General features: G+C 32.6%; 3 protein-coding genes and 1 non-coding gene across 4 annotated transcripts; 3 read left to right on the top strand and 1 right to left on the bottom strand.

The window, feature by feature from the left end:
* Positions 1-32: 32 nt before the first annotated feature.
* LOC121218688 (shaggy-related protein kinase eta) lies at positions 33-3,671 on the top strand. Its single transcript, XM_041096285.1, has 12 exons — positions 33-303; positions 715-807; positions 892-951; positions 1,037-1,309; positions 1,394-1,468; positions 1,544-1,600; positions 2,145-2,285; positions 2,392-2,442; positions 2,519-2,614; positions 2,703-2,786; positions 2,900-3,001; positions 3,085-3,671. The coding sequence occupies exons 1-12, from the start codon at positions 289-291 to the stop codon at positions 3,181-3,183; spliced, it is 1,146 nt and encodes a 381-aa protein (XP_040952219.1). The 5' UTR covers positions 33-288; the 3' UTR covers positions 3,184-3,671.
* Positions 3,672-8,786: 5,115 nt separating this feature from the next.
* LOC121218687 (uncharacterized) lies at positions 8,787-11,534 on the top strand. The gene is made up of 2 exons (XM_041096284.1): positions 8,787-10,047; positions 10,986-11,534. The coding sequence occupies exons 1-2, from the start codon at positions 9,389-9,391 to the stop codon at positions 11,206-11,208; spliced, it is 882 nt and encodes a 293-aa protein (XP_040952218.1). The 5' UTR covers positions 8,787-9,388; the 3' UTR covers positions 11,209-11,534.
* Positions 11,535-12,104: 570 nt separating this feature from the next.
* LOC121218686 (60S ribosomal protein L11) lies at positions 12,105-14,922 on the top strand. The gene is made up of 5 exons (XM_041096283.1): positions 12,105-12,734; positions 12,845-12,952; positions 13,039-13,081; positions 13,472-13,667; positions 14,478-14,922. The coding sequence occupies exons 1-5, from the start codon at positions 12,732-12,734 to the stop codon at positions 14,674-14,676; spliced, it is 549 nt and encodes a 182-aa protein (XP_040952217.1). The 5' UTR covers positions 12,105-12,731; the 3' UTR covers positions 14,677-14,922.
* Positions 14,923-15,556: 634 nt separating this feature from the next.
* TRNAE-UUC (transfer RNA glutamic acid (anticodon UUC)) lies at positions 15,557-15,628 on the bottom strand. The gene has a single exon. It is a non-coding gene; the product is annotated as a tRNA-Glu (tRNA).
* Between the last annotated feature and the right edge of the window lie 248 nt (positions 15,629-15,876).

Genomic DNA, 15,876 nt, shown 5'->3' with positions numbered 1-15,876 from the left:
AGAGTGAAGGAAACGGAAAAAAGGTAAAGAGAAGAAAAAAGAAAAAAGAAATAAATAAAATAAAATAAAATATAAAAAAGTAAAGAGAGGGAATCACATGGGCTTTTAGTTCGCTGTCTCTCACTGCTCTTTTTTTTTTTTTTTTCTCTCCTTTTAGTGTTGTTTCTTCTTCATCTTCATTATTATTATTATTATTATTATTATTTTTCTTCTTCTATGGCCACACTATGATCTATCGTAACGCTTTTGTCTAGTTAGATCTTTTTTTTTTTGGTTTTTTTCCTCGGCATGGCTGACGATAAGGTAAACTTCGATTTTTTTGAGATTTAAAAAAAAATTTCTGGCATCGGAACTCGGAATTCTGTTTTTTATTTATTTTTTTTGTTTAAATTTGGTGAAATGTTTGTTTATGTTTTGAAATTTTATGAGATTTGTTGATTTACTCTCTTTTTTTTAACGATCTTGTTGTTTGAGCTAATCGAGGAACCCTAGATGATGAAAATTTGTGTTGCATTTGTTACGATCTATGATTTCTCTCTGGATTTTGTAGTTTTGAGCTGATTATTATTATTTCGAGGGGAGCAAACGGTTTGATTTTTTTTTTTTGATGAGGGAAAGGCTTGTTTTGTTGGATCTCAATTTTTTTTTGTTGTTGTGTTCCTTCGAAGTTTTACTTGTATCGTTTCTTACATCGTGAATTTCTTAATTTACCAGGAAATGTCTACCCCTGTTGTTGACCGGAACGATCCCGTCACTGGTCACATAATTTCCACAACTATTGGTGGCAAAAATGGAGAACCTAAACAGGTATGCTTCTTCTTTGGTTGTCCAGTTTCTTATTATCAACTAATATGCGGTTAAGATTAACCTTTGGATTTTATGTTATTGTAGACCATTAGTTATATGGCAGAGCGTGTAGTTGGGACAGGATCATTCGGGATTGTTTTCCAGGTGCCAAGACATAATCAAGCTGTAGCCATTGTTACCTTGTTTCGTGTTGTGGATGCTGATTTGATCTTCTTCTCTTTTTTTTCAGGCAAAATGTTTGGAAACGGGAGAAACTGTGGCTATAAAGAAGGTTTTACAAGACAGGAGATATAAGAATCGTGAACTGCAATTGATGCGTGTGTTGGATCACCCGAATGTGATTTCCTTGAAGCATTGTTTCTTTTCCACGACAACGAAAAATGAGCTTTTCCTTAACTTGGTTATGGAATATGTACCAGAGAGCATGTATAGGGTTTTGAAACATTACAGCAGTGCTAATCAAAGAATGCCACTTATATATGTGAAATTATACACATATCAGGTGTGCATGGTACTCTTTTTCATGCGTGGTTTCTTGTGTAATGTTCTTATTTATGCTGATTATTGGAGTTTTTAATTTTTACAGATATTCAGGGGGCTTGCATACCTCCATAGTGTTGTTGGAGTTTGCCATAGGGATCTGAAGCCTCAAAATCTTTTGGTATATGCATTTCTTACTGATGATTTTGTAAAATGTCTTGACAAGGTTTCTTAGGTGATTGTTGGCTTTGTATAGGTTGATCCTCTGACTCACCAGGCTAAGATTTGTGATTTTGGAAGCGCAAAAGTGCTTGTAAGTTGATTGCCTTTGTATTTTTTTCCCAGTGCTCTTCCTTTCAGATTTGTTACTGACATTTTAGTCAACAAATTACTATTTATTCAAATGAAACATTGTTATTGGGTCCATAAGTTTCTAAAACTTTGATTCCAATTGCAACTTCTAAAAGAGTTAGATTAATCTGTTATCTTTGGCCTTTTGTGAGGGATGCAAGGTATTACCCTTGTACACATTTGCAAAACCAGTATTGTGATAACATGATAACACAATTTAATGATGCTTCATTGTTGATTCCCTTTTATATCATTATAAATACTTTATGCAAACTTGGCATTTTAAGTGACCTGGGATATTTTTCAGATTGGTCTTTAAAATAGGGCAGTTCTCCTTTGTTAGTGTTCGCTTTCATTTAGTTCTCCTTTATCTGCTCTTTGCAGGGGTGAAGGATGGAAGAAGTAAATGATTGAACTAGATCTAAGTGTAGTATCAACATGTTTAAGATCATCTTTTGCTTGACTTTTTCTTCGGAAATACTTAATACTTACTATATGTGTTATAGGTCAAAGGTGAAGCTAACATTTCATACATTTGTTCGCGTTTCTATCGGGCCCCGGAACTCATCTTTGGTGCCACTGAATACACAACCTCCATTGATATCTGGTCTGCTGGTTGTGTTCTTGCTGAACTTTTGCTGGGCCAGGTTCACTTTTTCCATTTTTGTTTTTCCTGATTTGTCTTTCTGGAACTTTCTATTTGTAATTTAGCTTCTCTCTGCTGATTGATATCCGATATATTTTCTTTTGTAGCCATTGTTTCCTGGGGAGAATGCTGTGGACCAGCTTGTAGAGATTATCAAGGTATTTGCTGAAGATGATCGCAGCTATTTATTTCATTGTATCAACATGCGTCTGCTTCTTACATCCTTTCCTACAGGTCCTAGGTACACCCACTAGGGAAGAAATTCGCTGCATGAATCCCAATTACACGGATTTTAGGTTTCCACAGATTAAAGCACATCCATGGCATAAGGTTTGCCTTTCATTCTAAGGGCTGAAATACATGATTGATTTTGAGTAACGGTTTGATTACCCAAAACTTGACTCTTGAATGTTTTTAGGTTTTCCATAAAAGGATGCCTCCCGAAGCAATTGATCTTGCTTCACGACTGCTGCAGTACTCCCCAAGTCTTCGTTGTACAGCTGTGAGCGATATTTTCATTTTAGAATTTGAAATATACAAAGCCTTCAATTATCAATTTGGCTCCCCAAACCACCCCAATCTCATGTTATTGTGATCTTTTATGTGCTATGACAGCTTGAAGCATGTGCACATCCCTTCTTTGATGAGCTTCGAGAACCTAACGCTCGCCTACCAAATGGGCGACCTTTACCACCAATATTCAACTTTAAACAGGAAGTATGTTTCTTAACTAAATCTTCATTGAATATTTTAGATGGGATTGTTTTCTCAGTTATTCATTTGTATTCGTTTGGTTACAGTTATCTGGGGCTTCACCGGAGCTCATAAATAAGTTGATTCCTGATCACGTGAAACGGCAAATAGGACTTCAACATTTCATGCATCCGCCTGGGACATGAGACTTCAAAACCGTTTTCAAATTCGATGTCTGTAGTTTGATGCGTGACACAAAAAGAATTACTATCTTTGGATTATCATCAGTTGATTTGAGGCCTATCTGGCATCATTTTGTACGCTTCCACAACACATACGGCCTTTGGCAGTGTGGTGGCTGCCTTCTCTCGATCCATATATGTCAATGATGCCTCTCTTGCTCTTGTATTCTATGAGTCTACTTTTTGTCAAAATGCTTTTTTTTTTAGTTGTGTACATGTAACATGTTAGATACTAAAAAGTAAGATGGATGAACCGGAAAGCTGCGAGTCGAGGAAAAGTTAAGAAGTCTATTTGTGGTTAGGAAATGTACCCGAAGCTAAAAGGGGATGGCTTTTCGGTTTGGTTACTTTCATTTGTTCTTTGTTTTAAGTTAATTCTGGTGGCTGACTAAAATTGCAGACAATTGTTGTTACTGTTTGTTCCAAGTAATGTTATTACTCTTTTTCTACCATTGTTGCTTTTATGTCATCTTGATAATCAAGTCTCATTCTGTTTCGATAGTCACAGCAAAGTGATATCATGGAGCCAATGTTCATCGTCACTGCAGCCTCACATGCTGGCCCAAGGTGGAATACTAGGGTCATTTACGTGTATTCGGATGGGAGCATGACTGCTGAAGGAAAAAGGTACTATATAGTAGATTCTTTTGGATAAGTTTCAGGTTTATCTTTGACTAAACACTTAATTGAGGTCAAACTTTTTAGGAGTGTTCACATAAGGGTTAACGTTTTTGAAATGGTCAAATAAGGGTCAAACATTTTCGAATGTGCTCGAATAAGGGCTTTCAGATATCGTATATCGGTTTTCAAATCATGTTTCTATTTTTTCTTATTTTCCCTTAATTTTTTACGACAAACTGGGTTAAGTGTGTGGATAGCCTTTATTTGGGTAAAAGTACCATGGAGGCTCTTATATGGTAGTTGGATTACAATTTTTTTCCTTTACTAAAAAATGGGCAAATTAGTTTTTATACATTAAATCAAAGAGTAAACTGGTTTTTTTGTTAAAAATTTTATTCATTTTTGCTATTAAAAATTGGTTCGTGTACATCAGCATGAGGTACACTGTCATTGTTTGGTTATTTTGTCAGTCAAACCAGTTTTTAACAGCACAAATGGATAGAATTTTTAACAGAAATAATCAATTTGTTTTTTTATTTAACTTATAAAGAAATTTTTTTTAATTTTTGGACAGAGACGGCAAAATGCAATCTGACTACTAGTATAGAGACATTCCTGATATTTTTTACCTTTTATTTGAGCACATTTGAACTTATTTTACCATTTCGATGAACAAATTTTAGTTTTTAATTTGAGTTTATCTTTTGTTTATCATTTTAACCTTAAGCAGGAATCCTTTTGGGAACCATAGTTTACTAACATTAATAGTCCGACCGATCACATGGCTGTTAGCTATTATTGGTCGGGGGACAATTTTGGTGGATTGTCAAATATTTAGACATGGCATGAGAAGATGTAATGATATAAAGGGTACATGTTTTGATTATTATTTGTTTGGTCAAAAAGAAGATACCCTTGGCTAAAAAGCTTTTAAGAAGGTCCCATGCTGTTAATAATTACGTTTTTTCTTTTTCGGCCCTTAAAACATGTTCGGTGCTTTATTGTTTCCTAACTAATTGATTTTTTTTGATAGGTCCCTTTGCCTTTGACCCACTTTTAAATTGCTTACAGTGTTTCTTTATAAATATTTTCAGGGCATAACCGGAAGATTGCATCCAGCCCTCCCTTTCTCATCAGCAATCAAATGGTAAGATCTGAGCGGCTCAAAACTCTCATCCAAATCAAACAATTCGAAACATAGTAACCATATAAAATTTCACTCCCATTCAAAAACAAACCGTCGTTTAATCCTAGAATTTTTAAACTTTTTTTGGTTTAATCTCTAAATTTGAATTCTGTTAAAATATGATGATGCAAGCTCGGGTAGGGATTGGCTTGGAATCATAGATGCAATCATGGCCCATAGCCGAATTCCGCTATTACGGAGGTTGGAATCATACCCGCAGTTTTTTAGATTAAATCCATCTAAAAATTCAAAATTGTTTGTTAATCATATATCAATTGAGTATTGCTATCGGCATTGACTATTCAAAATTGGTCATTATCTTTAAAAGTTTTCAACAGCATTTAATTGGATATATAACCACCCTTTGTAGACTGTTAATCACTCAGTAGATAATTAATATTGAAGATCTTTCATAATTAACCCTCGAAAATTGACTCCGTCAAGAACCTACTCAACTGGTTTTAGAATTGTTAATCAATTCTTAAACAGTTGAGTACGATTCTTTTAACGGGTTGAATAGTAGGATTTTGTCGGAGTCGATGCTCATTTCATTATTATGAACTTATTACCATTTGTTTTCGATTCAATCAAACTCCATATCTTCCAATTATTGAACCTCCCATTATTTTTTTCCATGGGGTTTCGCTTGCTCTACACTCACTCATTGATTAATGGTGATGGCACAAGGAATTCCAAGCCAAGATTTTACAAATAGGTTGGGCATGGAATTGCTTTAAAACTCGTGTTCATCATTTATTTCTTTAATAAGCTTTCAGCGAAAGAATTATCAAATTTTCATCTTTTTAAGAAATTTTATACTCAAATGATGGGAATGATCAATAAACATAAAAATCTCTCTTCAATGAACATGGTAGACGTGTGAATTTGATGAGTAGACCTTTCTATGAGCTAAATGATTTAACTTAAAATAAATTTTAAATTACATAAATAAATTAATTTCGATTATAAAAATGTATAATATTTAATGTTTTATACATATACAAACAGTAAAATATATTAACTCCAACCGAATTTAAACTTTAATATTGAATTTTTTTTATTTTTGAAATCGGACCGAAACCTTACACCTCCCATATTGATGGTGATTTTATAGGATCCACTGTAGTGGCGGCTTCAATTTTGTCCATAAGTTGTTTGTCATTGGACAAAGACAATCCGATTTAAATAGTTTTATGGATTAAAAGACTATTTTAAAAAATTAATTAAATTAGTTCAAATAATAATAACATATTTTAGGGTAAAAACATTCAATGTCATTGTATTATACGTATTGGTCATTTAATTTCTAAAACTTACAAAAATAATAATTAAACTATTTAAAAATTTTTATTTAAGCCATTAGGTTGTTATAATCATCATTATATGACTTTCTTTGTTCTTGTCTTTGGCACTAATTAAAAGAGTATACTTTTTCTCCTATTCTACAATTTAGTTTCTTTTAAAAAAAAACAGTTTTGGACATCACGAATCTGTGAATCGAATTTAAACAACTTTCTTCTCCGAATTTCAATATCAATCATTAGATCTTGATCCTATTCGTTGATAGATATTGTTTCACTGTATATATCGTCGAATAATTGCTCAAAGCTCGCCAACTGAACTTAAAAAAAAAGTAATAATTTGATCACGTGTAGTTTACACTATATTTTAATTAATAAATAAAATATAATAATGATTCCTTTTAGAATATTCAACATAACTCTACGTGGTTGGCCATATATGTAAATTACCATACATTTGTCATCTTTTTCGTCCAAATCGGGCTTACCACTAAATAAATAAACAGCCTTAGCCGAAACTCAAAAGCAGTGGGAACCTCTGTTTTTATCGTTACCACTTTTTTTTTTTTAATGTTTTCAATGTTCTTCTTGTTTGTTTACCTAGAAAAAAAAACGTCTTTTATTTAGTTTTCACTTTCCCGGAGAATAGATATGGGACAATGACTAAGGGTAAATTAAAGGGTTAATACACCATTTGGTACATGGATTTGATTTTAATATTTAATTTAACACCTGATTAAACGACATCATGTGGTCTAATGAATATTTGACATGTGTACTCTAGTAAAAAAACATGGGTATTTAATTGAGACAATGAAAAAGCTAAGTTATCAAATTCGACATTGAAAACAATTTCAAATACTTTATTTAAACAAAAAAAAAAAGAGATCAATTATCAAATTCAGGAACGAAGCCAGAAATTTATTTTAGGGGGAGCCAAGGTTAAATTATATTTTTCAAGGGAAGCCAAAGTATAATTTTATCGTTGTATTCACATATTATTTCATAATTTTTAAAGGAACTATAAAGGAATTTTACCATCTTAGGTGGTCAAAATATAATTTAATCGAGACAAAAAAGAAATACCACCATTTCAAGGGGGGAGAAGACCCCTACCTACTCCCTTAGTGTGTCGCTGATCAAATTAAACATTAAAGATAAACTCAAGTGCTATTTAAAAATATTAAATATTAAATATTTTATATATATAATATCTTGTGCTAATAATGTTAAAAATGTAGGTATACCATATATGTATGTATGTATATATTTATGCAATATTCTCCCAATAAAAAAACATTTATTAAAAAATTATTAATTTGGTTCTTTTAATATAAATTATGGTTTTCATATTTTAATTTAAAAATCAACAGAATTAATTAATTAATTCAATGTCGATCGAGTCTTAACTCGATTAGCAATACAGGAGGACGTGGATTCGAGTGCATTGAAGTGTATTATCCTCTTATTTATGGATTGAGAGGGGGCTATAGATAATTTTGGACATTGTGTAAAAAAGAACATATGATCCTAACCCATAACGAGATTGTTAAAAAGTACTGATTAACTCAATAAATTTATAGAATAGAGTCAAATTCCACAACTTTAAGTAATCACCCATTAATATTACCCTAAGGCGTTATTTAATTGTATTAAAAGTAATTATAAATTTAGTCCTTAGAGTTTATTTTTTGGTCACTTTGGTCCTAGCTTTTTCTATCATCTTGGCATTCAATCTACAAAATTAAATTAAATTGCTTATTTTTTAAAATAATAAAAATGTTGGTTGAACTGTATGAAGTAGGTATAAATTGCTACATAAGTTGCCACGTTAATATCATTAAAATAACATTTTGAACAACTTTTTCGTTTTAAAAAAGTAAATTGACTAGAATTTAAAGGTTCAGAGTCAAAATATTTAAAAAAAAATAGAGCCACAGTGGCAAAATGAGTAAATATCTGGGGCTAAATTTATAATTTTAAAAAAATTAGCCCCCAACATTTATCTCTTTTGTCATTTGATACTAATTCTTTTTGTTTTATCACTTTAACCCTCAACCTTTAAATTTTAGTCAAATTGCTTTTTCTAGACGGGAAAGTTAACTACACTGTTAAATTTTTAGCGGTACTGATGTGACAACTCACACGATAATTCACATATATACTTCATAAAATTTTTTAAAAATATATTAAAAATTCAAAAAAAGTTCAAATTTTTTAAAAGTTGTCCATATTAGCTATGAAGCACACGTAAATGGTTGCGGTGGCTACCATGTCAACAAAGCAATCGGACTAAATTTTAAAGATGAAGGGCCAAAGTGATAAAAAATGAATTAGAACCAAAACGACAAAATTAATAAACATTAGGGACTAAATTTATTAATATACCTAATAAATAAACAAAACCTTTACAAAGACTTCCCTCTTTATACCCATTCAAATTCAGAAACCTGTTTTTTATTCAAGATCATCTTCATCATTATTTTTTTACTAATTCTAGTCATTATTTACGTTTTTTTCACTCAACACCCTTTTTTTTTTTAATTTTTCTTAAAATACCATTTTCCAAGATCCTTTTCTAACTTACTTTCTTGGATTTTTTTTGATATATATATAAAATTTCACAGTACTTCAATGGAGGATAAACCCATTTTTGCTATGAAATCTCCCTTTTAAATTTCGTTTGTTAAGCATATTTGCTTATTTATTTTATTGCTTGGAGTTTAAGTGATTAAATGGAGTAAGTAAAGGATCTGATTCTGGGTTTGTTTGCAAGTCAAACAATGGGTTCTGGTTTTTATTGCTTTTAAGAGTCTTAATTAGCTTATTTAGCTCTTAATCATTGTTATTAGTGTTGATTTTTTTTTTGTGATTATTGATTTTTAGATTTTTATGAGCATAAAAAGTGATGAATTTCTGGATTTGGGTGTCTTAAAATGAAGAAAATGTTAGCTATTTTCCATTATTTGATTGCTCATATATATGTATGTTTATTGTTGTAGATTTTGATAATTTATAGATTTTTTTATTTAAAAATTCTAAGTTAATTGATTTGAGATTAATGGATCAAGAGGAAAGGTGTGATAGGGTAGAAATTAGTAAGAATTCGAGTCAAATTGACTCGAATTCGAATAATGGGGCTGTTTTTGTGAAAAATTCTGATGAAAATGCTGGTTTGAGATTACAAAATGATGAATTTGGATCATGTAAACATGTGGAGATTAGTTACGTGAGTGGAATCGGTTCAGTTTCGAGTCAAAACGGTCAGAGTATCGAGAATTCGAGTAGTTTAGTCGAAGGAAATATAAACAATGATGTGGTATCGAGTGAGGGATCGATTGAAACAATCGAGACTAGAGTCATCGATGAAAGACTCAGTCGAGTCGGTGATGAATGTGTGGTTGAGACCATTGTCGTGGTTGAGAGTAATGGTGTATTAGCAGAAATGCCGGTTGGAAAGGTTGCTGAAAGAGATGACTCGTGTGTCATCGATATAAACGGAAGTAGCGGTGGCACGAGATGGTTTAAGGATAGTTACGACGGGGAAAGAGTTTGTCGGATTTGCCATTTGAACTCGGAGCAATTGCTTGAATCTAATGATAGTATATCAACTACTGCAGCTGTTACTGATCTAATTCTACTCGGTTGCGGGTGCAAAGAAGAGCTCGGGATTGCGCATGGTCATTGCGCCGAGGCTTGGTTTAAGCTAAAAGGAAACAGGTATCATTCTTTCTCGTGGAGGAAAAATATGCATTGTGATGTTCTGTTATCGGTTCTTTTGCATATGAAGTTGTAGTTTACATTGTTTATTCGTATTGTCAAATGAATTGTTATTGTCTATGTGTATATATGCATGAAGTGGTGTATTGTTGTCTTGTGGATTGCTTGTAGTATTAACGAACATTCGATACTTACAGAATAACTTGAAAGCAGAACATGTATGCAATTCACCTCTAATCGTATCAGTTCTTAAATCTACGTCTACGTGATGGAAATGGAGTTGTATTGTGGATTTCTTGTAGGGGAAAGTATACTAAAAGTATCATGGAGATCCTTGTACTATGAATCGAATTGCATTTTGCCCCCTCTACTAAAAAAGAAAAATTAATCTTTATACGCTATATCAAAGAGCAAACTGGTCTTTCTATTAAAACTTTCATCCATATCTACAGTTAAAAATTGGTCCCTGTATGTCAGGTGTAACTGTCTAATTATTCCGTCAGCTACACCAATTTTTAACAGAAACAATCAGTTTACTCTTTGATCTAACATATAAGTATTAATTTGCCCAATTTTTAATAAAAGGAGAAAAATACAATCTGACTCCTAGTACAGGGGTTTCCATGATACCTTTACCGTGAAGATATGTATTGTGATTGTTGCTTAATTATGCTTTGTTCTCGATCTGTTATCTGTTCTTTTGCATATGATCGTACCATGGAGTTAGTTGTTATCGTCCATGTGATAGAATCGGTTTAAGAGTTGCAATCATAAACCAGCTCTGCAAATGACATTCGATATACATCTATATAATATATGCGTGAAGCCATGTTTTACTGTATTGCAGATTGCTTGTAGCATTCGATATTTACAGAACAGCTCGAAAGCAGAACATGTATGCAATTCACCTCTAATCGTACCTTATTTTTACTCCGCAGAATGTGCGAAATATGTGGTCAAACAGCAAAGAATATCACTGGGGTTCGAGATAACAGATTTAATGAAGATTGGCATGAACAAGGATCTACAAGTGGAGTCGATTTTATTTCATCCGATCAGGGTACGGGATGTTGGCGTGGACAACCGTTATGTAACTTCCTAATGGCATGTCTGGTAATATCCTTTGTACTTCCATGGTTCTTTCATGTAAATATGTTTTAGTATCACCATTGTCGCCGGTTTCTCAAGTGGCTTCTCCTTCGGAATTCGGGTGTATACGAAATTACTCGTCAGTCATCACCGTGCTATTATATAGGGATGCACATATAGACATCAATAGACCTCGATTCTTTCCTCGAGCCTCGATGCAACAAAGTCATCGTTGGCATCGAGTCGTTAAGTATCGGACCGGTCAGCATATCAGTTTAAACTTTTAGATTTTTCATTTAGGGGAATCAATTCCCATTGTATACATTTGAATGTAAGTCACAAATTTGGTCAAAATACAGATTTCTATAATGAAAACTTATAGCTTTGCAATTGCTATACATCTTTGGTTATGAACTTTTCATTGCATATTTTAGCCCCTAGAGAGTGGCCACTCTAGAAAGCCTTGGCTCGGTTTGGTTCGGTTCGGTTCACCAAAAAATTTATGACAGTGTTGGGTTGCTTCTGTAATCTCGAGCTCTATTGTCAGCTGAACCGGGTTTAGGCTATTTGGTTCAAGCACTCACTTTTAAGAAGTGAGTTCGAATTTCAGTAAAAGAATTATAGAGACCCTATACTAAAAGTTTGTTTGCATTTAGACTCTTATATTAAAGAAAAACAGGCAAATTGATCCCTATATGTTAGATTAAAGAATAATTTAGTGCTGTTATTAAAAATTTCATATATTTTTACTGTTAAAAATACAATCGGATCTGATCTTCGTACGAGGTTTTCATTATACTTTTACCTTTATTTACAACTCTATTTTCGACCTCCTTTCTTATGCTAAAAGATTTTTCTTCTTAAAAAAAATGGTCAAATTCTATCTAAGGTCCTTGTATTATGTATTATTTTGGTGGATTTAGACTTTCTCTATAATTTAATCATTTCTAGCCTCTTGCTTTTACTATAATTTGATCTTTAGTTTTTATTATACTTTATAAGAGACTTGTCAATCTCCTAAATTGTATGTGAAGTCTAAAAATTCTACCGACGCTATGCCAAATGTTTTCAGTAAGAATAATTTAAAAAAATCAAAAATCGCTCAACATGATTTGGTTTACACTAAATTTTAACCAAATTTTTTAGAACCGGACCAATGGCTGAACTAATTAATTAGATAACGGATTTATCAATTTGATCGATTTATTTGATTTTTTATAGGTAAATCAGTCCAATGTATTGTTTCAGATCTATTAGTTTACGATCCAATCGATCAGTTTTTAATGATAAAAAATAAATATATTCAACAATTTTAATCGATTTATACTGACTCGTAAGTCAATCGATTCAAAATCTTGTTTTAGATTTATACTTCGATCGGTTCCTACTAAGAAAAAAAATGATTAAATTAATTCAATTAATCAAAACAATTTATAATTATTAAATTCTTTACCTCGTTACCCACCCTCAAAAGGGTATCACTTCGCAGTTGACACTCGTATATGAACCCTAAAAACCCTAATCCTAAAAAGTAAATTTCAGTATATTAATTTGTTAGATCTGTCTCAGCTGCTCTCCAAGTCTTTCAAGTCGCCATGGTACCTTCTCTCTCTATTTCAATTTATCTCAATCTAATTGCTGTTTATGTTAACCCACAATCTCCATTAACATTTTGTTAATTTTTAAAAAAATTGGCTAATTATGGAAGGCATCAGAGAAGAAATTGTCGAACCCAATGAGGGAAATCAAAGTTCAAAAGCTCGTCCTCAATATCTCCGTCGGCGAAAGTGGCGATCGTCTCACACGCGCCGCCAAGGTGCCCAAAAAATAATTTCATCCCCCCCCCAAAAAAAACAATCTTTTAATTCAATAGGAATTAACCCTATTTTTGCTTTTGTTTAGGTCTTGGAACAACTCAGTGGTCAAACCCCTGTTTTCTCTAAGGGTAAATTTCTCAATCCAATGCCGTCTTTTAGGGTTTTTTTTGTCAAAATATACCATTAATCCCTGTACTTTAGTGAAGTTTGAGATTTAATCCCTGTACTTAAAAAGTTCTTTTTTTAAGAAAATCAAATCTTTGCTACTTTTATTGATTTAAAAGTCCTAATTCAATCATAGGTTAAGTTGGCAAATTTTCAAAGCCATGCCAAGTTGATATATATATGATGTATCATATGTTATTAGATGGAAATTTTGATGAAAAATATTAATGGCATCAATGAATTGAAAAGAGTAAGATGATTTAAATTTAAATTTTTGTCAAAGTATAGGGATACTTTGATTTTTTTTATCCGGATTTTGTTAATGAAAAAAAAATGTGGGTCGTTGTGAGCAGCGAGATATACCGTGAGATCTTTCGGAATTAGGCGTAATGAGAAAATTGCTTGCTACGTTACGGTGAGGGGAGAGAAGGCAATGCAACTTCTCGAGAGTGGTTTGAAGGTTAAGGAATACGAGCTTTTAAGGAGGAACTTTAGCGATACTGGCTGCTTCGGATTCGGTATCCAAGAACACATTGATCTTGGCATCAAGTGAGTTTATATCAAATTTTGATGTATTTTAATCAATGTTTTATATGTTGGGATTCTTTGATGCATTTTGGATGATGGTAGAACCATGTTAGGATTCTTTGATAGCTTTAGGTCGTTAACTTTCTTGGGAACTTTACCATAATAACCACTCAAATGGCAATGCGCTTGTTTGTATTTGGTAAAAGTACCATGGAGGCTCTATACTAGGAATTAGATTGCATTTTACCCCCTCTACTAAAAAAATTAGAAAATTAGTCATTATATGTTAAATTAAAGGGCAAATTGGTTCCTTTTGTTAAAAATTTCATTTATTTATACTGTTAAAAACTGGCATAGCTGACGGAATAACCAAAAAGTGTAATGTGACAAGCCATGGGTACTTTATGCTGATGTACAAGGATCAGTTTTTAACAGTAGAATTAGATAAAATTCTTAACAAAATAATCAATTTGCTCTTTGATCTAACATATAGGGATTAATTTGCTTTTTTTTTAGTAGAAAGGGCAAAATACAATCTAACTCCTATTACAAGAGCTTCCATGGTACTTTTACTGTTTGTATTCTACAATGTTTTCCTTGACTTTCGGGTTTGCTTGTTCATATTGGTATTAGGATTAATCTTCCTTTACCTATGGTATACATCGGTTGCAGAACCACTAAGAATGAGACAAATCTTTTGGATATCCATTCTATAATTGCCATAACCGAGTTAATACGAAGGATGTTTTAGTGGATTCATCGTAATTACATTCAGTATTTGATGTTATTTAACTCTATAAAAGCATAAATTTACAAGTGTTTTCTTTCCAGGTATGATCCTTCAACTGGTATCTACGGTATGGATTTCTATGTTGTTCTCGAACGAGCTGGATACCGTGTAGGTCGTCGTCGCAGGTGCAAGTCACGTGTTGGCATTCAGCACAGAGTTACAAAGGAAGATGCCATGAAATGGTTCCAAGTCAAATACGAAGGTGTCATCCTTAACAAGTCGCAAAACATCGGAGTTTAAGAGTAGTAGTTACGAGCTAAGTTGAGTTTGTTTCGAGTTTTGGGTACTCGGCCTTTTGCTAGTTTCTGTTGTCTCGGTTCTCGTTTTCTCGAAGAGATTTATGACTAACTCTACGGTCGTAACTACTTTTTTTTTTTTCTTCTTTTGGTTTAATTACATTTTGATATAGCATTTGGAAAATGGCTTTCTCTATCTATGCTTGTTGATGTTGATGGAGATGTAAGGAAAAGACCCAGTTTGAAACTAGCCATCGGCTTCCAACGATCTTTTCGCATTTCAGTCGAAACATTTCTTTTCAAATCGAAGTTGTTCTAGTAATTTGGTAAGCTTTGTACGCCGTAAAGTTACGACCTCACCGATGAGGCGCATGGTACCGGTTAGTGCTCTAGATATTGCGACTAGGATTCCTTGAAGCTATTCTTAAGATAGTTTCCTAAAAATATTTTGTTAAAAATTTCCTATGAAAAAATTTAGGTGATGATGACCAAAGCTGGGATAAGTTATCAAGTGTAGGGACTAATGTGTACAAAAAAAAGTTTAAAAGTTGTCAAGTTCAGAGATTAAATGTGGATAAAAAAATGTGTTGACATGGCATAATCTTAAAGTGTTATGTCATCACGAACTAAGTTGGAAAAAATTGTCAAAATTAGGGATTTAATGTGGACCAAAGAAGTCTAGGGATTACATTGAAAAAACTTGCAAAGTTCACGGATTAAAATTGGGAGAAGTTGCCAAAGTTTAAAGACAAATGAGGGAAAAATTTTAGGGAGTAAATTGGAAAAAAAATTCCAAATTCAGGAACTAAATATGGACCAAAAAGAATTTAGAGATTAAATTGAAAAAACTTGCAAAGTTCAGGGACAATGTTGACAAAATTAATTTCCATTGCCGGGAATTGAACCCGGGTCTCCTGGGTGAAAGCCAGATATCCTAACCACTGGACGACAATGGAGCGTTGCTTACATAGTCATTTGAAAATTATATATTCTATCTATTCATAGTGTAGACCCATTTTCAGTCGCTTACGTATGATATTAATACACCCAATCTAAAATTTTTCCCAAACCCAGCTATATTTATAAATGATTAATCGAAACCTATTTTAAGGTGCTCATATCATTTTTAATTTAACATCTAATATTTATATGATTTTTCTTTTACTAAAATTTTAAATTTAAATAAATTAATTTTTTTTCAAAA

The sequence above is a fragment of the Gossypium hirsutum genome, chromosome D06, assembly GCF_007990345.1.
Source record: "Gossypium hirsutum isolate 1008001.06 chromosome D06, Gossypium_hirsutum_v2.1, whole genome shotgun sequence".
Taxonomy (NCBI): Eukaryota; Viridiplantae; Streptophyta; class Magnoliopsida; order Malvales; family Malvaceae; genus Gossypium; species Gossypium hirsutum.
This window is presented reverse-complemented; position numbering and strand designations above follow the sequence as displayed.